Here is a 27,836-nt window from a genome sequence, read left to right as displayed (position 1 = left end):
GATTTCCTGTTTCATGAAAAGTGCATACATACCGTCTGACTCATATACGGCAAGTTCTGCCTGAACTACTTACTTTTCTAACCGGAGGCTGTTTGAGAGACGCATGAGAGCAACAGGCAGACCGAAGAAAATCCGAAGAACGTCTCGAATTAAAGTCTGGATATTTACTATTATCAAGGCTTTAGTAAATGAAAAGAAGAGGAGTTTATAGTCCGTTTCTAAATGGAGCTACTTCGTTTTTCCCCTTTCTGGTGGGGAACGATAATGTTTGGTAGTATTCTTCTAGAACAGAAAAGTGAGTTATACGTTTATTTAAAGTAACCTATGAATGTTGGTGGTTGGTTAGTGTTATCGAGGTAATCAAGTAATTATTGAAACATTAATGAGGTTGTTGTAACGAACGTTGACACACGTTTCTTCAAAATTGTCATTCAGATTTTTGTAGCAGGTGGTCAAACATAATCCATACATAAAACTATACATTTTGGTGGAAGGCAAAATGTTCAGCTCATTTGAGCTAAAACGCGCAAAGATATTGGATGGTGTTACTGCAATTTGTATGCATAGTAGTATTTAATGTATACAAACTACGCAGTCAGTGTTGTTCAATATCAGGAATTCAGGAACGGCGGTACATTTATACCCAAATCCTTATTTCTTACTAAAGCGGGGTTGGAATTTATGAACATAATGTATATGTTCCATAATTCAAGTGAGCACTAGTATTTTCCAAGAGGAAATCACATCAGAAAAGCATTTGAGTGTGTAGCATGATGTTTTTGTAAAGAGGAAGTACCGGTAGGTAGAGTATATGTTGTGTATTGAAGTGGTTGCTTAACACAGTGGAAGGAGGTTTAGCTACACCACCTGTTGCAGTAGAAAACATGCATGTTCGTCCTACCAATGGGACTTTTCATGCTGATGTGCGTTGTTGACACTGGATGTTGGAATTATATTTGGTCTATCATTTGCAAGGTAGACATATCAGAAATTGTCATCTATTTGCCTCTGTCTCCAACTCCAAACATGCCCCAATGGTACCAAACAGCTTTGACTTCTAATAATCCTCTCTCCCCCACATCTGCAATTATATTTTGCCCTGGGTGACAATTACCAGCATTCATCCACACCATAGCCCGCCTCCTTGTGCTTAAATAACATACACTTTGAGATGAGTTTTTTAATGATATAATTACTCCTAACTCTACCACCTCTCTCTCTACTACCAGCTCTCAGCCCAAGTTCATTCTTAGCCGTTCTGTTATAAATCTATAACACACTACAAACCACTTCAGGCCAAATTCAAAATTGTACTCCTCTGCAGAATTGAAATGTAATGCCTTTATTTGTTTGCTTAAGATTTAGCAAGTCAGACATGTACACTACACCCTAGAAATAGCAATAACAGAATGTAGCCTAGTATCCCTCTGCAATATCCTGACACCGTGTTTACTTCACTGTCTGTACTGCCTTATGAATGCTGCCAGCTGCAGTGGATGTGGCTTCTCTAGATCTGCTCCAGTTACCCTGGTTTTCAGACTTGTAGGTTGAATGATCTGCTCCAGTTACCCTGGTTTTCAGACTTGCAGGTGGAATGATTGCTCCAGTTACCCTGGTTTTCAGACTTGCAGGTGGAATGATCTGCTCCAGTTACCCTGGTTTTCAGACTTGCAGGTGGAATGATCTGCTCCAGTTACTCTGGTTTTCAGACTTGTAGGTTGAATGATCTGCTCCAGTTACTCTGGTTTTCAGACTTGTAGGTTGAATGATCTGCTCCAGTTACTCTGGTTTTCAGGCTTGTAGGTTGAATGATCTGCTCCAGTTACCCTGGTTTTCAGACTTGCAGGTGGAATGATCTGCTCCAGTTACTCTGGTTTTCAGACTTGTAGTGGAATGATCTGCTCCAGTTACTCTGGTTTTCAGACTTGTAGGTTGAATGATCTGCTCCAGTTACTCTGGTTTTCAGGCTTGTAGGTTGAATGATCTGCTCCAGTTACCCTGGTTTTCAGACGTGCAGGTGGAATGATCTGCTCCAGTTACCCTGTTTTCAGACTTGCAGGTGGAATTATCTGCTCCAGTTACCCTGGTTTTCAGACTTGCAGGTTGAATGATCTGCTCCAGTTACTCTGGTTTTCAGACTTGCAGGTGGAATGATCTGCTCCGGTTACCCTGGTTTTCAGACTTGCAGGTGGAATGATCTGCTCCAGTTACTCTGGTTTTCAGACTTGCAGGTTGTATTTCTGTTGCTTTAAGCCGCAGCTCTACTCCACCCTGCAGATTGGGACCAGCTACAGTAGGCGTTTTGTCCTGGTACAGGAGTACAACATTCTCTCCTAAGTCAGTAGCCTTGATGTTCTCTGGCATAGAGTAATACAGTATACTACTGCACTGTGAGGAAGTTGGAGGGCAGAGAACCGTATTTGCTCTCTCTCCTCTACCGACTTTAGAGAGAGAAGGTTGATTATTTTGACATGGTTGGTCACGTGACCTGACAAAGTGGCTCTATCAGGTTCGCCCCCTGCCAGCCGGTCAAATACAGCGGAGACCCAGGCTGCGTCCCAAATGGTGCCCTATTCTCTATATAGTAAACTACTTTTGACCATTGCCTGATCAAAATTAGTGCTTTACATAGGGAATAGGCTGTCATTTTGGACACAGACCCAATCCTCACCCATTTCGCTTGGCTGAACTTAGCTCTCGGCGACTGAAATTCTTCAAGAGGAAATCCTCGAGCTGCACATGCAGACAGGCCTAGTTGACGGTCAATAATCCACTTTCACTATTGGTTGTGTCACGAGGACGCTGCTGATGCAAGTAAAAGGTTGAACTTTCTCTTCCTGTTTGTGCAGTCTATCATACTGAAACGTGTGGTTATGTGGTAGTGATGTCATTCAGTGTGTAAGATCTCTCCCTCCATCTCTTTTCACTTCATTTCACCTCATCTCTGTTTTAACAATTAGGAGCGTCTGATTTTGGTCCGTTTCTGTTTTTATTCATGCTAAAGACACTCCATAAAGGTCTGGAAGGAGAGCAAATGGGGAAAAAAGGGAGTGATCTGGCAGTTAGGTGCAAAATCTCTCTCTTTCTCTCGCTCTTGCATTTTCTTTCTCACTTTCCAACCCCTCAGTGAGAAAGTCCTGAAGATTGTTGGATCCTTCCTACCTTACCAAAGTGGACTGTTTTGGGGCTATAGTTGATTTTATGTTCAAAATGTGCTGTCCACATGTTATTGCGACAATTAAGTAACTACAGAAAAACATTTATGTAAGGTAATCAACCGTTCACTGGCGCCCTCCAAAGCATAACTCTCTGAATTATGATTCGCTTTTGTAACAGGTGGACAAACATAACCCAGTAATAGTAAATTACACATTTTTGCTGGAAGGGGACTATGTTCCTCTCACCAACGATACAGTATGCCTATTCACGAAACAGACATGTGTGTCCAAAATGGCAAAATGGCACCCTGTATACCCTTTATAGTGCACTCCATAGTGAATAGGATGCCATTTCACACGCAGACAGTGTGTAAAGTTGGACCAAGTCTTCATATGATAACACGACCCCTGTGGGGTTGGGACTGAATAATGCTTGCACACATAGATAAAGTCAAGAGAGATTTTTTAATTTGTTTAATTTAACTAGACAAGTCAGTTAAGAACAAATTCTTATTTACAATGACAGCCTACCCCAGCCAAACCGGACCAATTTTGCACCGTCCTACGGGACTCCCGATCACGGCCGGGAATTGAACCAGGGACTGTAATGACACCTGAGATGCAGTGCCTTAGACCGCTGCGCCACCCGGGAGCCCTAGAGATAGAGATGTCCTCTCCCCATCTCGCAGCCAAAAGATCCCTGTTCCCACATACTTCACTATGGTGATTGCGGTGAAAACAGAATTTCCTCATACTCATTGGGATTGGAAGAGTTCAATTCCAGATGTTGCCATGTGTCTGAGATTTGTATTCTCTTACATTAGCCAAACAGTAGCATGCAGTCTAATGGTTATCAGGAGCAGCCCACACAGTGCAAGGACAGGTAGATAACCAATATCATTTATTTGGATGTAAAACATGAGTGCACACACACGCAAATCAAATCAAACTTTATTTGTCACATGCGCCGAATACAACAAGTGTAGACTTTACTGTGAAATGCTTCTCTTACAAGCCCTTAACCAACAGTGCAGTTCAAGAAGAGTTGAGAAAATATTTACCAAGTAGACTAAAATAAAAAGTAATAATTAAAACGAACACAATAAGAATAACAATAATGAGGCTATATTCAGGGGGCACCGGGTACAGAGTCAGTGTGCAGGGGTACAGGCTAGTTGAGGTAATCTGTACATGTTGGTGGGGGCGAAGTAACTATGCATAGATAACAAACAGTGAGTAGCAGCAGTTTACAAAAGGGGGGGGGGGGGGTCTATGACTTGGGTGACTGGAGTCTCTAACAATTTTACGGGCTTTCCTCTGACACCACCTATTATATAGGTCCTAGATGGCAGAAAGCTTGGCCCCAGTGATGTACTGGGCCGTTCGCACTACCCTCTGTAGCGTCTTACGGTCAGATGCCGAGCAGTTGCCATACCAGAAGGTGATGCAACCGGTCAGGATGCTCTCGATGGTGCAGCTGTAGAAGCTTTTGAGGATCTGGAGACCCATGCCAAATATTTTCAGTCTCCTGAGGGGAAAAGGTTTTGTCGCGCCCTCTTCACGACTGTCTTGGTATGTTTGGACCATGATAGTTCGTCACCAAGGAACTTGAAACTGTCAACCCGCTCCACTACAGCCCCGTTGATGTTAATGGGGGCCTGTTCGGCCCGCCTTTTCCTGTAGTCCACGATCAGCTCCTTTGTCTTGCTCACATTGAGGGAGAGGTTGTTGTCATGGCACCACACTGCCAGTTCTCTGACCTCCTCCCTATAGGCCGTCTCATCGTTGTTGGTGATCAGGCCTACCACTGTTGTGTCGTCAGCAGACTTAATGATGGTGTTGGAGTCCTGTTTGGCCACGCAGTCGTGTGTGAACAGGGAATACAGGAGGGGACTAAGTACACACCCCTGAGGGGCCCCAGTGTTAAGGATCAGCGTGGCGGACGAGTTGTTGCCTACTCTTACCACCTGGCGGCGGCTACCGACTTCATGGCTACCGACGTGAGTGCCACGGGGCGGTAGTCATTTAGGCGGGTTACATTCGCTTCCTTGGGCACAGGGACTATGGTGGTCTGCTTGAAACATGTAGGTATTACAGACTCGGTCAGGGAGAGGTTGAAAATGTCAGTGAAGACACTTGCCAGTTGTTCCGTGCATGCTTTGAGTACATGTTCTGGTAATCCGTCTGGCCCAGCGGCTTTGTGAATGTTGACCTGTTTAAGGTTTTGTTCACATCAGCTACCGAGAGCGTTATCACACAGTCATCCAGAACAGCTGGTGCTCTCGTGCATGCTTCAGTGTTGCTTGCCTCGAAGTATGCATAAAAGGCATTTAGCTCGTCTGGTAGGCTCGCGTCACTGGGCAGCTCACGTCTGGGTTTCCCTTTGTAGTCCGTAATACTTTTCAAGCCCTGCCACTTCCCACGAGCGTAAGAGCCGGTGTAGTAGGATTCAATCTTAATCCTGTATTGACGCTTTGTTTGTTTGATGGTTCGTCTGAGGGCATAGTGGGATTTCTTATAAACGTCCGGATTAGTGTCCCGCTCCTTGAAAGCGGCAACTCTAGCCTTTAACTCGATGCGGATGTTGCCTATAATCCATGGCTTCTGGTTGGGATATGTACGTACAGTCACTGTGGGGACGACGTCGTCGATGCACTTATTGATGAAGCCGATGACTGAAGAGGTGTACTCCTCAATGCCATTGGATGAATCCCTGAACATATTCCAGTCTGTGCTAGCAAAACAGTCCTGTAGTGTAGCATCCGCGTTATCTGACCACTTCCGTATTGAGCGAGTCACTGGTACTTCCTGCTTTAGTTTTTGCTTGTAAACAGGAATCAGGAGGATAGAATTATGGTCAGATTTGCCAAATGGAGGTCAGGGGAGAGCTTTGTATGCATCTCTGTGTGTGGAGTAAAGGTGGTCTAGGATTAGTTTTTCTCTGGTTGCACATGTGACATGCTGGTAAACATTTGGTAAAACTGATTTAAGTTTGCCTGCATTAAAGTAATCTGCCACTAGGAGCGCCATCCTAGACTAGACTTTAAACACACAAATGCGCACACACACATTTATACACTCTATTATTTATCTATTTCGCTGTCTCTCTCTCTCTCTCTCTCACTCACAAACACACACTCCGACATTATCTCCTGCTTTTTGATATTCCCAAAGTGAATTGGCAAGACAGCAACTAATCAAATGTGCAAATTAGAGACTACTCGACTGAAAGATATACTGATGTTCAATGTTCCCTTTGCTTGTTTTTTTGTCTGTCTAGTGGTTGTCTCAGTAGAGATGACTATCAAACACACACAGGCACTCATCACACCACTGAGTCTGAGTGTGAAGTCAAGTCTGAACACGACCATAGTAGATAGATGGCACTGCAGAATGTGCTGATTGTTCACCCAGTAGAATTTGTGCTCGAGGGAAATAGTTTACATATGGTTGAAAAATGAATGTACATGTTACACTGTAATGAATGAATTGGAGAAGAACACATGAACACAAATGCTTTTTATCACTTGCTTTTGAAAACTGTCTTTTGGAATAATTATACTTAGAGACGTAGTACCGAAGGGAACATTCCTTTTGGTCTATTTCACATATTCTTTTCAAAGTGAAATTGTCAAGTCTCTCCCTAATGATACATTCCTTCACGTAGTCTGGACTGAGATGTGAGGTTAATGTTTTACTGTACTCACTGATATTCCACACGCCATACTCTTCCAGTGTAGGAAAGGTTCAGATGAATATGTAATATATTAGATGAGAAAGTTYGCCTTTGTAATGTTTGTAGCCTTTTGTTTGTCTGTGTAGTTGGAGGGAAATGTCAGTTTCCTAAGTCGAGCAAAGTTATCATCTTCTCTGGGTCAATACAGTTTAGGCCCATTTAAGAAAGCAAATAATGACTGGGGTTCAATCCAAAACATTTAAAGGGGATTTCCATTTGAGCCAACATCTGCAGCGTTTACCTCGAATGTGATCTCCGCGAACACGGTAACATTGCCTTTAAAAGCTGTATTCGAGCGCGATCAAATTTAATCCCGGTCAAATGTCTTATCTTGTGTTTTAGACCCTCAAAGTGACCTGTACTAATTTGTAATAGTGAAGTAAAGAGCTGCAGTGAAGAGTGAACATATTTCACGACACATGAGTAACCTAAATGGACAAACTATTGACTGCTTTACGAAACAGTATCCCTTTATAAACGATCAATCTAATGTCTTTCCCCTATCTCTTTGTGTCTCCACCTCAGTGGCCTCATCAATGACTATGCTGAAGCTGAAGCGTCTGTGTAAGTTCTGTGACGTTGAGTCTACCAGCTGTACGGGCACAGGGAGCTGTATGACCGACTGTAGCATCACAKCCATCTGCCCCCATCCAGAGGACGTGTGTGTCAGCATTTGGTGAGTGACTACAGCACCCCTCATCATCTCTCATTGGGAGTTGGAATGACCTTTAAACTTGACCTTAGGAGAGCATGCTGGGTAGTGGGTACGTGTGTGACAGAGCAGAAATGAATCATCTTTCTTTGTCATTTAAAAACGAAATTTGCTGTGAACAAGGTTTAGTTAACCCCACCAAATATTGTTGTGAAATTTGCCTGAGTAGCCCATTTGTAGGTCCATTTGTGCACCTTCAGGATTATTCACTGCACGTGCACGGTGGTATTTTGTAACTGGGTGATACATTCTGTACAACCTAACCCCTGTTTCAAAGCATTACCCTAATGCTTAGACTGCGGTATGTTAGTTTAAAAAAAGTTATTTTCCCTTTTATTGCTGTATTTATCAATAGCTTAAATGTTCTCTATGTTTAATAAATATGAATTGGAGTGGAACTAATGGCTCCTGTTGTCTTGTTTCCAGGAGGAAGAAAGACGACAATGTCACCATAGACACGATATGCCACAACCCAGCCCATAAGCTGCATGGTCTGGTGCTGGAGGACTATAACAACAGCAAGTGTGAGATGAGGGAGAGGAATGGCATGGGCTCCCAGTTCTTCATCTGCTCCTGCTCCGAGGACGAGTGCAACGACCACCTTTTCTTCACCCCCTGTGAGTCCCTATATAGGGTTATGTCACCTGTTATGTCATGCTCAAGATAGCCTTTTGTTGGCATTATGATTGGTTAAACGAGTGCAACGACCGTGTCTTCTTCACCTTCTGGGAGTCCCCATCTGGTGCTATGTCACCTGTCATGGCTGATTGTGTTTTGTAGGCTAGCTATTACAATTGATCATGTAGTTTACTAACACTTTTGACGTAACTCACACATGTTCTTCTATCATATGTTGTAATAAACGCTTATGCAATTCCTTATTAGGTTGTCATGTAAGGTGTCACATGAATGCTAACATKTGTKTACTGTTGTACACCCWCCAAATACAAGATTGTAAACAGGTTCCGCATCGCCGAGGCCTTTTGGCTGTAGGCTTTCGTTATAATTTTGGAATCAAATGTATTTTGACTACAGCATCCAAGCAGTAATAACACAGAGATACATTTTCAAGACTTTGCTTTCCGGAGCCCAAAGTTAAAAGCATCTGCACATCGGGAACATCGATGTCATGGAAAAACATTTCCCCTCACCGTGGAAGATGGATAGCTCTGCTGCACACTGTCTAACCTCATGTTCACAGCATAACATATGACAACGCTGATATGACAACATGTCACAGAAATGAATGGTGAAAAACAGCGTGTGCATGTATTAATACAATCGATATTCTCAAACCTGGCCCTAAGCGGGGTTAGTAACTAGGAAGCTTTCCTTTGTCGGCCGTATCTGCCGAGAGATGGCAGAGGCACAGGGACAGGTTTGTTGTGACGGATCGCCTCTCTCTCGCTCTGAGAAAAAGAAAACAAACTCTGCTGAGGCCACGGTGGAAGATTTCAGACATGTGGTTTCCTGTCTGAAAAAAAGGAGCGAGTGAGTGAGGGCTTGACGKGTACTTGCTGCTCTGTATGCACAGAAACATTCATAGACACACAAACACACACACACAAATGCACGCACACACATACACACACGCACACACACAATCCTCCACTGCCAAACATGTTCCTAATATCTCTGTCTGTATTTATAGAACCCCAGCAGCACTTGTCACAGTCTGCCTGTTCAGACAACGTGTTAATGACTCATTTACGACCCTTTAAATCCTAACTGATCTGGGGTCTGGAATTTCGCGTGACACGTTGCATTTTATTACCGTTTTCTACGAGACTTCTGCCATCCCCAGAAATAGGATCATAAACATAGCATATACATAAACGTTCACCAGATTACTCTGTCTAGCAGACACCGACATCACTCCGTAAAAGTATAAGAATCAGACATAGACTAGGTCTATAAAGGGAACACAATATGTGGTTGACTKGGGCAYGGTTACAGCCTATTTGTGTGTTTAACAGACCAGCAAGCTAACTTYAGCTTCGTAGCTTCCAGATGCTTACTGACATTCTTCATGGAAGTGTTAGGTTCCTCTGCTTTGCCGGAAAGGAGCAGGCTGCGTGGCGCGTAGCAAGATGCTCTGAGACGACATAGCTACTTGGCTACTTCCTGTTGATTTCCGAGCGCTGAAGGAGCTGGAGTGTAATGTACAGTATGACGTTCAAGTGCAACTGAAATGTCAAAACGTCAAAGTATAGGCTACTGCACACGTCATGTATCCCACATAGTCCTTTGTGGTCATAGTTTTTTATGCAGTGGGCTCTTAATAAGTTCAATCAACAAACAGACTATTCTTTGATCTTCACCTTCGTGGCCAGTCCAGCTACTCATAGTGAGTGAAAAGGTCATTGTGAAAATATGCTCAAGTTTTAGAGCAGAGTGTGATGGCTGAAGAGTTCTAATATTGCAGAGGTGGATCATTTTAAAAGTATTGTAGAATATACCTAACTAGGGGGTGGGCCTACTGCATGTTACAGAATAGGTATATTCTACAATATTTCAACTGAATAGGCAATGTATTGCATAACTAWTCGATAACATCTACCTTGTTGTCTCTTTTTCTCTCGTCTTTCYTCTCCACCCTAGACTCCCTGGACTCCCAGGTGGTGTCGGTGATCCTGGTCAGCCTGGTTCCTCTGCTGGTTCTGGCCGTGCTGGTCATCACATCCTTCTATTGGTACCGCATCTACCACCAGCGCCGCGCCGGTGCCAAGCGCAAGAAGACGCCGCTCGACTTCAGTGATGCCCACGCCATCATGATGGACGACGAYGGCTCGGACAGCAGCTCCACGCACGCCAACAACCTCAACCACAACACGGAGCTCCTCCCCATCGAGCTGGACGCCCAGGTGGGCAAGGGCCGCTTCGCCGAGGTCTACAAGGCCAAGCTGAAGCAGGGCGCCACGGGRGCCGGCGAGCACTTCGAGACCGTTGCCGTCAAAATTTTCGCMGACGAGGARTATGCCTCGTGGAAGAACGAGAAGGACATCTTCTCGGATGCCGACCTGCGCCACGAGAATGTCCTGCACTTCCTGACCGCAGAGGACCACAAGGTGGAGAAACAGTATTGGCTGATCACGGCCTACCACCCCCGGGGCAACCTCCAGGAGTACCTGACGCGCCACGTCATCAGCTGGGACGACCTGTGGGTGCTGGGCGGGTCGCTGGCAAGGGGCGTGGCCCACCTACATAGTGACCACACGTTGTGCGGACGCTACAAGGTGCCCATCGTCCACCGGGACATCAAGAGCTCCAACATCCTGGTGAAGGGGGACCTCACCTGTGTCCTGTGTGACTTCGGACTGGGTCTGCGTCTGGACAACTCGCTGTCTGTGGACGAGCTGGCYAACAGTGGGCAGGTACAGATTCTTCSCTCCTGTCTCTCCTTTCCACTCACGGTGCATCCAAAATGGTACCATATTGCCTATGATTAGTGCACTATATAGGGAATAGGGTGCCATTTCAGACTGGCTTGCTTACCCATGCGGGCTCCTCTTCTGGACAACAGATTAGTAATATCCATAGAGGAAGTGCTGCTAGGCCTTTTTGTTTTATTACAGTCACYAGGCAAACCGGGCTGATGGAGTTCTAATAGAACCATTAGACTGTTGTACAGCAGTAGGACAGGGTCGTTGTGACGTTGTTATGAAACGTAGTCATCGTGAGCTTCTTTAGAGGGTGCCCCTTTGGTGTCTAATGCACCCATTGCCTCTTCGTAGTGTCTTATAATACAGTGGGGGGAAGAAAGAGGGAAGACATGTATCAGACCAGGCTGTCAGTTAAAATTGCAGTTGAATTGTAGTGGTACATGGTACTGTACAGTACTACCTCTGGAAGCAAGCATGCRTATTCTACTGTAAATAGCATTAGAATAGAGTTGAATATAACAGAACAGAATACAATAGAACAGAACAAAACAGAGTAGAATAGAAAATAATAGAATAGAACAGAACCGTTTTGATAATATCCACTGAGTAGGCTAACATCTTGTCCTTGTTGGTCTTACCCTACAGGTGGGCACTGCCAGGTACATGGCCCCTGAGGTGCTGGAGTCCAGGATCAACCTGGAAAACATTGAGTCGTTCAAGCAGACAGACGTTTACTCCATGGCCCTGGTACTGTGGGAGATCACCTCCAGGTGCAACGCCATTGGAGGTAAAGTAACGCCACATGACGTCTGACCAATCACATGACTGAGCTGCTTTAGACTGTAGCCAATTGATTTTCATTTGTGACCTTGTGTAAGTGATACAGAGTAGGTGTACTTCTCCGTAAAAGGTCCCCGCAATTGTAGTCACACATTCCTGAAATTCYTTCAGGACCTTGACAAAATGTTTGTGAAAAATACAGGTGTTCACTGTTAAATAATCACAGGTTTGTTTATCTGAAGTTAGTCATGACTAGGGCTGTTACGGTGACCGTATTACCACCACACCGGCAGWCACAAGTCAGGACGGCAGTCAAATTCCACATGACCGTTTAGTCTAGGTAATTAGGCTTCTCCAAGCTCTGATGCTGCCGATGGTCATTGGTAGCCTACCAAACTTGCTAACTGCCCAGTACTCCRCGCTCTATTRTCCCTCTAGTCACTCTGACATCAATGCAAATGTRTTTTCGAAAATCGAATCAAACTATTCATGAGAGCCCATGAGCTCATGTTTGCGCAACATTTCTATAGGCTATGCAATTGCGTGAGAAAACAGAGTGWTGGCCTCTATTAGAATGAGGAGGATCCCATCAACTTTCAATAGGCTAGGCCTACTATATTTMTTTCTCGACATTCCTAATATTAAGCACATTGCTTCTCTTTTCAGCCTACCTGCATGAACATAAACCATGGGAATAGTGTCCTGCATTCACTATTTAAATATACTGTAGGTGCATGATAGAGAAGTGCATGATAACGGTCCATTCTAAATCAATTTCACTCATATATCATTTAGTATATKTAAAGACAATAAATCAAGAATAGTCTGATGGGTCACAATATTAGCCTTTCACTTGTGAGTGATATATTATCACTTGKGAATGATGTCCAGCTTAAGGCAAGAAACAGCGCATGCCTTTTTTTGCGACTTTATCAAATCAAAATCGGCAGAAGTCATATACAGAAACCCAGCCTAAAACCCCAAACAGCAAGCAATGCAGATGTAGAAGTTTTTCCGTTGGCTAGGAAAAACTTTCTAGAAAAGCAGGAACCTAGGAAGAAAGCTCTAGGCTCTGAGGGGTGGCCAGTCCTCTACATGGCCATTAATTCCAGATTGTTCTTCAAGAWGTTCAAACGTTGATAGATTATCAGCAGGGTTAAATAATAATCATAGTGGTTGTAGAGGGTGCAACAGGTCAGCACCTCAGGAGTAAAGTAAATGTCAGTTGGCTTTTCATAGCCGAGCATTCCGAGGTCAAGACAGCAGGTGTGGTTGAGAGAGAGTCGAAAACAACAGGTCCGGGACAAGGTAGCACATCCTGTGAACAGGTCAGGGTTCCGTAGCCGCATTATGAACAGTTGAAACTTGAGCAGCAGCACGGCCAGGTGGATCGGCGGACAGCCAAGAGCCATGATCCTAGGGCTCAGGTCCTTTGGGAGGGAGGGAGAGAGGGAGAGAGAGAGAATTATAGGGAGCATACTTAAGGTCACACAGGAAACCAGATAAGACATGAGAATTACACTTGATATAACAGACTGAACCTAGCCACCCTGAATATGGACTATTGCAGAATAGATACTGGAGGCTGAGACAGGGGGGGGGGGTCGGGGGACTAGGGCCCCGTCCAACGATACCCCCGGACAGGGCCAACCAGGCAGGATATAACCCCGCCCACTTTGCCAAATCACAGTTCCCACACCACTCGAGGGATATCAACAGACTACCAACTTACTACCCTGAGACAAGGATGAGTAAAGCCCACTAAGATCTCCCCCACGGCACGAGCCCGAGGGGGTGCAAAACCGGACATGAAGATCACGTCAGTGACTCAACCCACTCAAGTGACACACCCCTCCTAGGGACGGCATGGAAGAGCACCAGTAAGCCAGTGACTCAGCCCCCGTAATAGGGTCAGAGGCAGAGAATCCCAGTGGAGAGAGGGGAGCTGGCCAGGCAGAGAACGCAAGGGTGGTTTGTCACTCCAGGGCCTTTCCGTTCACCTTCGTACCCCTGGGCCAGACTACACTAGGACMTACTGAAGAGATGAGTCTTCAGTAAAGACTTCTGCGTCTCTCACATGGACAGGCAGACCATTCCATAAAAATTGAGCTCTATAGGAGAAAGCCCTGCCTCCAGCTGTTTGCTTAGAAATTCTAGGGACAATWAGGAGGCCTGYGTCTTGTGACCGTAGCGTACGTGTAGGTATGTACGGCAGGAACAAATCGGAGAGATACAGTTGAGCAAGACCTGTCTCTTATACACATCTAGATGTGTATAAGAGACAGCCCTATAGGCTGTCTCATCGTTGTCGGTGATCAGGCCTACCACTGTTGTGTCGTCAGCAGACTTAATGTGTGGGAGTTGTGTTTGGCCACGCAGTCGTGGATGAACAGGGTGAAGATGAAGTCAGTTGAAGTCGGAAGTTTACATACACTTAGGTTGGAGTCATTAAAACTCATTTTTCAACCACTCCACAAATGTCGTGTTAACAAACTATAGTTTTGGCAAGTCGGTTAGGACATCTACTTTGTGCATGACACAAGTAATTTTTCCAACAATTGTTTACAGACGGATTATTTCACTTAGAATTCACTCTATCACAATTCCAGTGTGTCAGAAGTTTACATACACTAAGTTGACTGTGCCTTTAAACAGCTTGGAACATTCCAAAAAATTATGTCATTGCTTTAGAAGCTTCTGATAGGCTACTTGACAGAATTTGAGTCAATTGGAGGTGTACCTGTGGATGTATTTCAAGGTCTACCTTCAAACTCAGTGCCTCTTTGCTTGATTTTCATTGGACAATCAAAATAAATCAGCCAAGACCTTAGAAAATAAATTGTAGACCTCCACAAGTCTGACCTCAATCCCATATAATTTTTGGGGGCAGAACTGAAAAGGCTTGTGCTTTTATTGATTGTACAAATTAACTTGGTACCTTCAGGCRTTTGGAAATTGCTCCCAAGGATGAACCAGCTCTGTCAGGAGGAATGGGCCAAAATTCCCCCAACCTATTGTGGGAAGCTTGTGGAAGGCTACCTGAAACGTTTGACCCAAGTTAAACAATTTAAAGGCAATGCTACCTTGAAATCAGCCCAAGCCTCAACAGGAAGCCAGGGTAGAGAGGCTAGCACTGGATTMATATAATCACATTTTGGGGTTTCTAGTCAAGATTSTAGCAGCCGTATTTAGCACCAACTGAAGTTTATTTYGTGTTTTATCCTGAAGAGTAGAGCATTATAGTAGTCTAATCTAGAAGTGACAAAAGCATGGATTAGCTTTCTGYATAATTTTTGTAAAAAAACTTTCAGATTTTTGCAATGTTACGAAGATGGAAAAGCTGTCCTTAAAATATTCTTGGTATGTTCGTCAAAAGAGAGATCAGGGWCCAGAGTAATGCCGAGGTCCTTCAAAGKTTTATTTGAGACAAMTGTACAACCATCAAGATGAATTGTCAGATCCAACAGCAGAGTCGCACACCTCATGTAGCCTAGCCCATAGGCCTATATGTTTTGATAACTTCTTAAAATTAAACACATTCATCTRCTTTACAACGGGTTTAGAGCCTAACTGGCATACATATGCAGCGCGTGAGTTTTAAATAATTTTCACCATAAATATGCACCTTTATAATAAAAGCATYACAWGCATAATTGCATTTGCACTCACTTTTTAGARTGGTGTTTTCCTGCTAATGGAACATTTGCGCKTATAGCCTACGGCCGTGKACACATTGCTGCGCTTATAATGTGAAGAAATAGCCTGATAGTTTATCAACATTTTAAGCTAAATGTTCTGATTTATTGCGTCAGCCTCATTACTTAAAAATGTTTTTTTATGCTAGTGGTTGTATTAATTTGGGATCTATCGCATCCCACAACTGTCCCAGACTATGTTTGGAATATTTATTTCTCGCGCAGAATAGAGTGTCAACTTTTGTACTATGGGGGATAGTAGATTGACAGGCTAGTACTTTTGTTGTTCCTTAGGCCTACTCATCKTGTTGGCTGACAAAAAGTCAATGTAGACATCTTCAATATGCACCTCTGAATTGGATTAGGACGTGAGCAGTTGCGTTCCCAAGAGCCATGTGAGTGAGAGGTGCTTCGGAGCGYGCAGACGGGAAAAGGAAATTATCATTATTATATTCAGCCCAAGGGCCCAACGCCCACTGGCCGCAAAAGCCATAGATTTTTTTAGGGGGTATTATGGCCACACAAAGGGGATTCCGYGGGGAAATTCGAGGCATTATCAAGTGCTTGTCAAATTTTGAATGAGAAACTGATGAAGTGTGTACAGCCTGCGCTAAAAACAAAGCTGAGTTTATGTCTTTCGYGCAACTTTTTTCAAATCATCATTAGCATCGCATCGTGCAGCCTTAGAATGTATAAAAAATCWAAACATATCCCCCAACGTTTGTATCACAACTAAAGTGACATAAATAACTCTAAATTAAGCATGTAGAAGTACCAGTTTCTTTGTTAACCGCTCAACACAGAATAGCCGCCCTCAAATCGTTTGGAGATATTGTATTCTTCATACTATAAAATAATGCCACAGATTTGTATTTATATTTTTGTACCCCTTTTTCAATGTTGCCTCATTGCTGCAACTCCCCAACGGGCTCGGGAGAGGTGAAGGTTGAGTCATGTGTCCTMCGAAACATKACCCGCCAAACCGCGCTCCTTAACCCTGGAAGCCAGCCGCACCAATGTGTCGGAGGAAACATTGTTCACCTGACGACGTGGTCAGCCTGCAGGCACCCGGCCCGCCACAAGGAGTCRCTAGAGCGCACTGAGCCAAGTAAAGCCCCCTCGGCCAAACCCTCCCCTAACACAAACGACGGTGGGCCAATTGTGAGCCGCCCTATGGRACTCGGCCGGTTGTGACACAACCCGGGATCAAACCCGGGTTTGTAGTGACGCCTCAAGCAGTGCCTTAGACCGCTGCACCACTCGGCAGGCCAATGCCACGGAATTCTAAGCAAATCCTGTCTGCTAAATGAACTAGTATAGCCCACAGCCATATGGCATAGCCAGATCAGGGCCTAACATAAGGACAACTCAGAGTATGCTATTCTGTTCTTCTGAAATAGACTACATTTTCTTCATATCATATCAGACCAGTCTAAAATAAATAAGGGATTTATTGTGATGGTGTAGGCTATATTTCATGGATTTATTAAGACTTTTTAAAATGTAGATGCTCCAAAGGTCAGTGGCTTGTAGGCTGTAGGCTTGTAGGCTGTAGGCTTGTAGGCTGTAGGCTTGTAGGCTGTAGGCTTGTAGGCTGTAGGCTTGTAGGCTGTGCGTGGAAGCCAGGAGATGCTACATTTGTTTATGTTAATTAACGGTAAATTACCTTGAGACCAGCAGTTATTTGCTTGAATAACACCGACTGACAAAATGTCATGATGTCCACAGCACTACTCATGACTGCTTAAAAGGGCAATCAGCAATCGCTACATCCATTTTACCCAATGATTCTTGAAGAATATAACTTATAAATGTCTCATGAGCGTAGTTCAAAAAGCCAAAATATAAGCTTGTTTTACTCCAATGTTTGTAAACAAGTTAATGTGAACAAACACTCTATAGCCTAAAAAATTGTTAAAGTTATCATTTTGATATCATGGATGGTCAGTCCTTGCATCCATAGGTCTTTCTACAAATTTAGGAGTCGTTACATTTCTCCAGTCCCATCCCTTAGCTTTTTACCAAAACAGGGGCGGGGAGTACGTAGACAAAGAAATATCCCAATTCCCCCAGGGCAGTTATTGGGAACATTGCCCTGTGTAGGGTGCTGTCTTTCGAATGGGACGTTAAACGGGTGTCCTGATTCTCTGTGGTCACTAAAAATACCATTGCACCTATTGTAATCTGGCCCTCATACCATCATGGCCACCTAATCATCCCCAGCTTCCAATTGGCTCATTCATCCCCCCTCCCTTCCCCTGTAACTATTCCCCAGGTCGTTGCTGTAAATGAGAATGTGTTCTCAGTCAACTTACCTGTTACAATAAGGGTAAAATAAAACAAATGTGGTGTGGGAACCATTTCAGAGAAACCAAATTGTGTCAAAAACACAATTCATCCTCAGTTAGTTCATAAATKAACAACAGCCTTCCCTTATCTAATGACCCTTCTTCCTGTTTGTCATCTCTCTGAACAACACGGCCAGGATATGAGAAATTAATATAATTGGGTGACTATCTAATGGGCATCCTACGGCAAGCCACATGGCCATATTTCATGTGACGAGGAGGAATTTGTTTTTCAATCCACTCTGTGTCACTGTGGTCTATTTTGTCTTGCCGGTGATCCCGTTTGACCATTGTGTCAGAACGTTGATCGATCAAATGTTAGTGTTGGTACTCGCCTGCTTCCAGCGTGGCCATTTCCTGTTTCCCCTTTGGTCCCTAGTGGTCCCTTTTACACCGTCAGAGCGGTAGCGCTGCCCCAAAGCCCTCTCAAGGACAACATTGCGGAATGGTCGGGCCTGTTAGACCCTCTCACTTTTTCCTCCATTGGCAGGGGGTGAAGAATRTGTGTGCCCTGTGGGTACACCTCTGAAATGAAAATAGTTAATTTCCTGTTTTGCATGGAATGAGCAATGCACACACACACACATATTGAAAATACTATATTCAGTTCCATGGAGAGGCAATATTGGTCTTGTTTACATGAGGATGTGCTGTAGCCTAGCTGGTGTCTTGCTGGAGTAGAAAGCATATTTGTGGTGATGATGATGAGTTTTAAGGGAATCTAGGCCCATGATTGGCAAAAGTGTGTAGTGGCTTATGGTTACATTGGTCCAAGAGAGCAAGGCATTCCACTGAGTAGGACAACACAGAAACCGCATGAATGGTTATATTTTTATGTTCATTCATTCATTCGTTCACTCGCTCGTTCACTCATGAACTCATTCATTCATTCACTTATCGCTCCAAACATTCAGATAGTCAGTTGTTATTGTTTCCAATAACTTCTCTCTGGTTTCAGCTTCAAGGCAGTAGACATTCTTTACAGACCCAGGTCGGTCACTATGTCCTCAGGCCTCCACTATCTAGGGCACAGTCTCTCTCCCTTCCTCTCTCTCTCTCAGAAGTCTCTTGTGCTGAAGCATATACTCTACAGTAATAAATACCCTGCCCCCCCACCGCATGATTACATTACATACATCCACCATGCATTTAGCTAGTCTCCCACCTTGATACAGCAAGCTGCCTTATTTTGTGTAATAGCGTTACTGTCCCGCACTGACCGTTTGTTTGGATATTCCCTTGGGGGTAAAATGTTTGCGGAGTTAGAATGACTATCTTATCAAATCTTCTATCTATGTCAGCGAAAGTGGCACTCGCATAACCACAGCACGTGCGTTTTTGTACCACTTGTCATCCGTTCAATAAAAGCTTCCCATGCTATAATCGCAGCTCGGTGACTCAATCTTGATGGCATAAAACTCTGCTCACCTGAGAACACACCTGATGGCATGAAACTCCTCTCAACTGAGAAAACGCACACACTTCCCTCTTCCCCACACACAGTCCGACTGACACCTCTCAGTGCATCATTATAATGAGTTGGGAGGCGAAGCCGCGTTGGCTTCCCTGTCTGTCGGCCTCAGCYGCCACCGCCAGACAGATGTCAGAACAGTTCCTGTCGTCTCACTGCCTTGCCTSGCAGACTGCCACATAAACACAGGCAGTCAGTCAGCCACTTTGTCACAGTTTCGGGGCCTTTTGTATAATCTGGGATCTGTCACGCTGTCTGTCACGCGGTACGAACGTGCCTGTCTGTCAACAGGGCCAGTCGCGACCTCAGGGAAGGCAGCAGCAGCCAACACAATGCACAGTTTATCCTCTAAAGTAAAAGTAAGGACAAGTAAAAAGAAAAACTCTGAAAGAAAGTAATAAAAGACAGCGTCCCGGGGCCGTCTCTTTTCCCGAAATGTCTCTCCCATATAATTTGCAGGGCTGGAATGAGGAGCAGGAAAGACGGGAGGGTGTTCCCAGGCGGGGTTAGGGAGGAATGGGAGAACGGTGGTGTTGACCATCCCACTGTAGGAGAAATGCCTCCACTCCCCTGAGGGAGAAGACAGGGTTAGAGTAGAGTAGAGGAGGGCGGCTGCTATCCAGATGTCATGGCCTCACCTCAAGCCTGAATGGGCCCCATGCTGTCTGTCTGTCTGGCTAGCTGTCTGGCAAACTGTCTGTCTGTCTTTTCGGTCTGTCCTTACCCTTACAGAAAAACCACATGATTTGACATGAAATTTAAACTGTGAACTCATGTAAAAACGTGTTTTTGGAACACTTTTCACGTGTAGTTTTGTGTTATCACATCTTACTTTAAACGTTGTCACGTGTTATCACCTTAACTTCACATACATGTAAGAGCATGCGATCACATGAAAACGTGTTTTTGGAACACTTCACGTGTTCATGTGAAATTCATGTTTTTTTTCCGTAAGGGTATGTCTTTCTGTCTGTCTGGCTTGCTGGCTGGTTTTCTGTCTGTCTGTCACCCAGGGCTTTAACAACCTGTGAGGAACATAAAACAAGTGTCAGAGCCATCGCCACACGCTTTCATCTTAATCAAAACCATCAGAGGAGAGGAGTATAAAAGAATAGATTATCGTTCTCCAAGAGGGAGGGAGAGAGCGTCGAGCTGGATAGTCAAGCTGTGACTCTTATTGAGACTACAGCATCTCCAACAGATTCCTGCTGCTGTGTTGGCTTCAGATTGGRAAGCAGACTTTTGTTAGCTCTATGAGGATCTGTTTTCTTGAATTATTTAAGATGACTGAAATCCTAATATCTACCAGRTAGTGCACAAGAAATTAACCATAACAAAGTAGTGTATGATGAATACCACATTCCTATGTGCCTGAGGGGTACTGTATGTCTGTGGGTTTACATTGGTCATTCTCTCTTCTCCATCTTATTTCAACTTTGATGTGAACTGGCATGTTCTGGTTCAGATACACTCAGGTGGTTCAGATATACTCCGRKGGTTCAGATATACAKTGGCTTGGGAAAGTATTCACCCCCTTTGGCATTTCTCTGATTTTGTTGCCTTACAACCTGGAATTAAAATAGATTTTTTGGGGGGGTTTGTTTCATTTGATTTATACAACATGCCTACCACTTTGAAAAAGCTAAATGTTTTTTATTGTGAAACTAACAAGAAATAAGACCAAAAAAAAAGAGAACTTGAGCGTGCATAACTATTCACCCCCCCAAAGTCAATACTTTGTAGAGCCACCTTTTGCAGAAATTACAGCTGCAAGTCTCTTGAGGTATGTCTCTATAAGCTTGGCTCATCTAGCCACTGGGAGTTTTGCCCATTCATCAAGGCAAAACTGCTCCAGCTCCTTAAATTCGGATGGGTTCTGCTGGTGTACATCAATCTTTAAGTCATACCACAGATTCTCAATTGGATTGAGGTCGGGCCTTTGACTAGGTCATTCCAAGACATTTAAATGTTTCCCCTTAAACCACTTGAGTGTTACTTTAGCAGTATGCTTAGGGTCATTGTCCTGCTGGAAGGTGAACCTCCGTCCCAGTCTCAAATCTCTTGAAGACTGAAACAGGTTTCCCTCAAGAATTTCCCTGTATTTAGCGCCATCCATCATTCCTTCAATTCTGACCAGTTTCCCAGTCCCTGCCGATGAAAAACATCCCCACAGCATGATGCTGCCACCACCATGCTTCGCTGTGGGGATGGTATTCTCGGGGTGATGAGAGGTGTTGGGTTTGCGCCAGACATAGCGTTTTCCTTGATGGCCAAAAAACTCAATTTTAGTCTCATCTGACCAGAGTACCTTCTTCCATATGTTTGGGGAGTCTCCCACATTCCTTCTGGCAGACACCAAACGTGTTTGCTTATTTTTTAGTTAAGCAATGTATTTTTTCTGGCCACTCTTCCATAAAGCCCAGCTCTGTGGAGTGTACGGCTTAAAGTGGTCCTATGGACAGATACTCCAATCTCCGCGGTGGAGCTTTGCAGCTCCTTCAGGGTTATCTTTGGTGTCTTTCTTGCCTCTCTGATTAATGCCCTCCTTGCCTGGTCTGTGAGTTTTGGTGGGTGGCCCTCTCTTGGCAGGTTTGTTGTGGTGCCATATTCTTAAAMAWWTKTAATAATGGATTTAATGGTGTTCCGTGGGATGTTCAAAGTTTCKGATCTTTTTTTATAACCCAACCCTGATCTGTACTTCTCCACAACTTTGTCCCTGACCTGTTTGGAGAGCTCCTTGGTCTTCATGGTGCCACTTGCTTGGTGGTGTTGCAGACTCTGGKGCCTTTCAGAACAGGTGTATATGTAATGAGATCATGTGACAGATCATGTGACACTTAGATTGCACACAGGTGGACTTTATTTAACTAATTATGTGACTTCTGAAGGTAATTGGTTGCACCAGATCTTATTTAGGRGCTTCATAGCAAAGGGGTGAATACATATGCACGCACCACTTATTATTTTTTTCATTTCACTTCACCAATTTGGACTATTTTTGTATGTCCATTACATGAAATCCAAATAAAAATATATTTAAATKACAGGTTCTAATGCAACAAAATAGGAAAAGGCCAAGGGGGATGAATAMTTTTGCAAGGCATTGTAATAAGGTGGTTCAGATATACTCAGGTGGTTCAGATATACTCAGGTGGTTCAGATATACTCAGGTGGTTCAGATATACTCAGGTGGTTCAGATATACTCNAGGTGGTTCAGATATACTCAGGTGGTTCAGATATACTCAGGTGGTTCAGATATACTCAGGTGGTTCAGATATACTCAGGTGGTTCAGATATACTCAGGTTGTGCAGATATACTCAGGTTATTCAGATATACTCAGGTGGTGGCATGCTTGCTCAACCACAGGGTACAGTTTGAACAGGAGTCTCTAGAATGAGCCATAGTAACAAACATATGACTGGGGCCGCACAGTAACTTAAACAGGTCAGGCTCTGAACCAGGAAACCAGACTGAGACCTGATGGTTAATAGCATGAGGGAGAGAGAGGCAGTGTGGTGATGAGATCGAATAAAGACATAACAGTCTGGCCATGAGTCTAAACCTATGGAAACATGTCTGAGCTGCCAAAAATGTACTGTATTAACATTGCAAACCAGCAAAAGGAAGTCAGTGGGAAATACCAGAGCGGGAATGTTGAGATATTTTCCTGATTCACTTGTTGAGACTATTTCAGACTTTTCTCATGTCCTATGACAACTCACAGTGATAGAGTGATACAGACAATATGTCAGTTATCATCAACGGCGTTCTTAACAGTTCTAATACAGGTATGTGAGTCAATAGGAAAGTGATATGCTTTAACCCTTTAGACCCCAATAGAATTCTAGAATGCTGCTGTAGTTTGCGGAGAATTTTCGAGATACAACTCATTTTCTCACACGTTTCAAACAAACAGACATAGCTCAAAAACAAAGAACACATGACAAGTACGAGTTAACGTACTTTTAAAGAGCACAACCTCTTCTTTTATATGACGCCACATTCATGTCAATAGGGAGATTTAGAGAATTAGAGGGAGCATACTTAAGGTCACATAGGACACCAGATAAGACAGGAGAATTTCACCAGATAGGACAGACTGACCCTAGCCACGCAGCACATAGACTATTGCAGCATAGATACTGGAGGCTGAGACAAGGGGGGGGGGGCCTGTCCGATGGGGCCAACCAGGCGGGATATAACCCCGCTCACTTTGCCAAAGCAGCCCCCACACCACTAGAGGGAGATCACCAGACCACGAAGATCTCCTCCACCGCACGAGCCTGAGGGTGCGCAAAACCGAACAAGAAGATCACGTCAGTGACTCAACCCACTGAAGCCGAGTATAGAGGGAAAAAAACCTGGCACGACGTGTCGCACCCCTTCTAGGGACGGCATGGAAGAGCACTAGTAAGCCAGTGACTCAGCCCCCATACTAGGGTCAGAGGCAGAGAATCCCAGTGGAGAGAGGGGAGCCGGCCAGGCAGAGACAGCAAGGGCGTTTCGTCGCTCCAGTGCCTTGCCGTTCACCTTCGCACCCCTGGGCCAGATTACACTCAATCATAKGACCCACTGAAGAGATGAGTTTTCAGTAAAGACTTAAAGGTCGAGACCGAGTCTTTGTCTCTCACATGGATTGGCAGACCATTCCATAAAAATGTAGCTCTATAGGAGAAAGCCCTGCCTCCAGCTGTTTGTTTAGAAATTCTAGGGCCTGCGTCTTGTGACCGTAGCGTACGTGTAGGTATGTAGGGGCAGGACCAAATCGGAGAGATAGGTAGGAGCAAGTCCATGCAATGCTTTGTAGGTTAGCAGTAWRACCTTGAAATCAGCCCTAGCCTTAACAGGAAGCCAGTGTAGGGAGTAATATAATMAACTTTTTTGGGTTCTAGTCAAGATTCTAGCAGCCGTATTTAGCACGAACTGAAGTGTATTTAGTGCTTTATCCGGATAGCCGGAAAATAGAGCATCGMGATAGTCTAATCTAGATGTGACAAAAGCATTAGACTATTGCAATGCTCTACTCTCCGGCTACCCAGATAAAGGGTGTGGACTTAGCGATTCCTATGGCATATTKTGGGAGCTACTGTTTTAGAATTAAGACGATAAACAAAATTTCACAATTGTTTTAGAAATTGGCTCCCACTTGTGCTCTCGTTACAGTACCCAGATCCTCTAACGTTATTGCTTTACTCGCTTGAATAATGACAGATGGGCGGGCGGGTGGATGGGTGTATTTCTCTTAAACACTGAAACGAGGGAAATCTTCTTGTCAAAACAGGATGCTCATGCCTGTGGAGTCAGCTGTTGGCCCAAGCCGTGACCTAGCGTCCAATTCCTGTCTGTGTGCATCTGGACTTCCTGTGRGGCCTCTCTTCTGGGCAGGGATCGCCCGTTTCTCAACTGTCAGACAGAATTCACTCAGAATTGAACAGTATTACAGAACTGTACAGGGAAACAGCTCACCAGCTTTAAAGGGCCAATGCAGCAATTTTTATCTCAATATCAAATCATTTCTGCTTAACAAGCTGAAATGGCTCAGCTGACACTGAGCCAACGCTGAGTTGGTGAGTTGTTTCAAGCACATTCTCACCGAGACCAAATGCAATAATATTGACTGTTTTTCTCCGGCAGGTTTTCCCTGGCCCCTCATCCTATAAACCTTTAACATATGTATCTTTTGGACGTCTGTGTCTCTCTGTGATTGTTTTCAATTTAAATGGTCAAAAAGAAACCAAAATAGCTGACCAAAGCTCTATCTGACCAAAACAGGCAGACATTTCAGGAGAAACAGCTCTTACACTAAAAGGACATTATCATAATTTTCACAATTTCACAGTATTATTCCAACCTCATAGTGTGGAAATATATATAAAACACAGGAAAATCACGTTTTTGTCTGCACTGGGCCTTTCAGTTTCTTAACAGGTCAACTCATCATTGGTTTGATTGCTTGTGGGATTGTGTTAAGAGATGGGAAAGGTTTTCATTATGATCCATATACTACTGCATTTCCATAACTTCGTTCCGTTCACAATGGCATTACTAAACTAATGCAAAAGTGAAACAATAGTCACAGTACAGGTATTCATTGTGGAAATATTTCTTAATACCACAGTGCCTTTGCCCCCGGAATAACCGTGTTGTTTTCAGTTGGCTYCGTCTCACGACGGTTCCATGTCATTGTACGGGAATGTTTTTGCAATATGGCGCTATTGAGGATAATTGACTTACTCGCATACCATTTTTTTTATCGTCGGAAATCTCCTGGAAAGTGACTCTTAGTTCCATTTCAGCGCTCGGGTTCTCACACAGTTTCCGTCAGACTACTTTAATTACCCGCTTTGGACTTTCTGAGACAAATGTTTTTTATACAAGAGCTTCACTCTTCATAGTACACTTGAGTTTGATTTGTTGCCTCTACCCAAAGGACAGATCAGATCTATCTGAAGATAAATAGTTMTCTGCATCATCCCAAGCCAACTCTTTTAGTATTCTGCCTGAGTAAACTTTATTCCGGCATAGGGCTTGACGAGTAACTTGGATGCCGCGTTATAAGATAGCTGACACTGAGCCAACGCTGAGTTGGTGAGTTGTTTCAAGCACATTCTCACCGAGACCAAATGCAATAATATTGACTGTTTTTCTCCGGCAGGTTTTCCCTGGCCCCTCATCCTATAAACCTTTAACATATGTATCTTTTGGACGTCTGTGTCTCTCTGTTTCTGTTTGCGTATACAAACTTTATTGTCTACTTTCATGGAAAATCATATAGTGAGGGTAGAGCTACATTTGAATATAAACAAAACAATACATGGCTCTGTGTGTGTATGTTTCCGAACCTACCTCTAGTAACCTGTATCATATGAGTATTTTGACATCTGTATCTCTCTGGCTCCTGTCTTAAATGTACAGCTCTGTGTGTGTTTGTGTACAGAGGTGAAGGACTACGAGCCGCCCTTCGGTAAGGTGAGGGAGCACCCGTGTGTGGAGAGTATGAAGGACAGCGTTCTCAGAGACAGAGGGAGGCCAGAGATCCCCAGCAGCTGGATTAACCACCCAGTAAGTAACAAGGCCTGCTTTCATTATGCACTCACTGATGCATCCTTACACACACATAGGACTAAATACACACACACAAACACACACACGCACATACTGCAGGTGCATAATGCACACATGCGCAGAATAATTATTGCATCATTTACTTGCGCATTCTTCTTTTTTTTTTTTACAATAACGAGGATTAGGTTGAAGTTGCCCCAATCACAGATACAGGTTCAGCAATTTTTTTCATAGTATAATCTGATCTTAGATCTGTGATTAGGGCCAACTTCTATTCCAGTATCTGTCTACTGCTGCTGACTGTGTGTCTCTGTGCTCCACTGCGCCTCTCTCAGGGCATCCAGGTGGTGTGCGGCACCATAGACGAGTGCTGGGACCACGACCCCGAGGCCAGGCTGACTGCTCAGTGTGTGGCCGAACGCTTCAACGACATGGAGCACCCAGACAAGCTGTCTGGACGCAGCAATTCCGAGGAGAAGATCCCCCAGGACGTCTCTGTGACGGAGATCGAAGAGATTGAGAAGTAGGAAKTATGCCTCAAACTACAATGCCCCCTGCTGGGGAGGCTGATAACTACAAGCGACCAAGCAGCTGAGAGAGATTCAAGTGGAGAGTCTGTGTATGTGCTCTGTGTATTTGTCCTGCTTGTGACTCCAAGGAGCAAACAGATTGGATGTGGTGTGTCATGCATGTAAAAGGTAACACRACTGAACAAACCAATCAGAAAGGAAGTGATGGTGTTTTTAAAGATTTACAGCAGTTGCTCCAAAGACGGATCAAGCCATGACTGGACTGGGGAAAATATACAGCCTTCGTAACTAAATACTGTTTGCACTTTATTAATAGCTATGCATACCAAATTGTGTATATTCCGTTACTGTATATTCATGATGACAATACAGTGCAGTTATAGGAAAGAGGGTTACCAATGTGGGAAAGTAAGAGAGCAGTCAATACTGGTAACACTAATAACATTTTAGCCAGTTTTCGACTGGGTGTTTTTKACATTTTTAAAGGTGGCATTGGATGACAAAAGGGACTGGAGGATGGCGCAATATAAAAAAAGCACGGTGAACGTTTCATTTCTGGAAATGATAAAAGGACCGAGCTATGAAATCGAAAATGATTCCAGGCCAATAAGCCCAGGGGAATGCTGATATCATATCCCAAGGACTATGAACTGTAAACGAAAGACTGAATTCAGCCCTGGATGAGAAAAAGGGGAATATAGATATTTTACTCAGAGCTATAAAAGAAAGTGTATTTAATCAACGGAGAATGATAAAGGGAATACAGATATCATAACAAAAGGACAACCGGAAGTACTTTACATGTAGTTTCAGCCCCGCAGTGACTGATACGAGACATTGAAATATAATGACAAGGAAGGGAACTTGATCCTTTCTCAATTAAAGATCTCTAAACCCTGTCTATGTATAACRTTAAAAGCCTTAATTAAAGATTTTCAGTATTCTGCTCTTTTAAA

At 44.0% G+C, this 27,836-nt stretch overlaps 1 protein-coding gene across 1 annotated transcript; it reads left to right on the top strand.

Moving 5' to 3' along the window:
• Window positions 1-9: 9 nt before the first annotated feature.
• LOC111955151 (TGF-beta receptor type-2) lies at window positions 10-27,836 on the top strand. The gene is made up of 7 exons (XM_023975250.2): window positions 10-295; window positions 7,420-7,570; window positions 8,033-8,223; window positions 10,208-10,980; window positions 11,635-11,776; window positions 26,223-26,347; window positions 26,686-27,836. The coding sequence occupies exons 1-7, from the start codon at window positions 223-225 to the stop codon at window positions 26,875-26,877; spliced, it is 1,647 nt and encodes a 548-aa protein (XP_023831018.1). The 5' UTR covers window positions 10-222; the 3' UTR covers window positions 26,878-27,836.

The sequence above is a fragment of the Salvelinus sp. IW2-2015 genome, linkage group LG30, assembly GCF_002910315.2.
Source record: "Salvelinus sp. IW2-2015 linkage group LG30, ASM291031v2, whole genome shotgun sequence".
Taxonomy (NCBI): domain Eukaryota; kingdom Metazoa; phylum Chordata; class Actinopteri; order Salmoniformes; family Salmonidae; genus Salvelinus; species Salvelinus sp. IW2-2015.
Note: the sequence above shows the minus strand (reverse complement) of the source record. Positions and strands in the feature narration are given on the sequence as shown.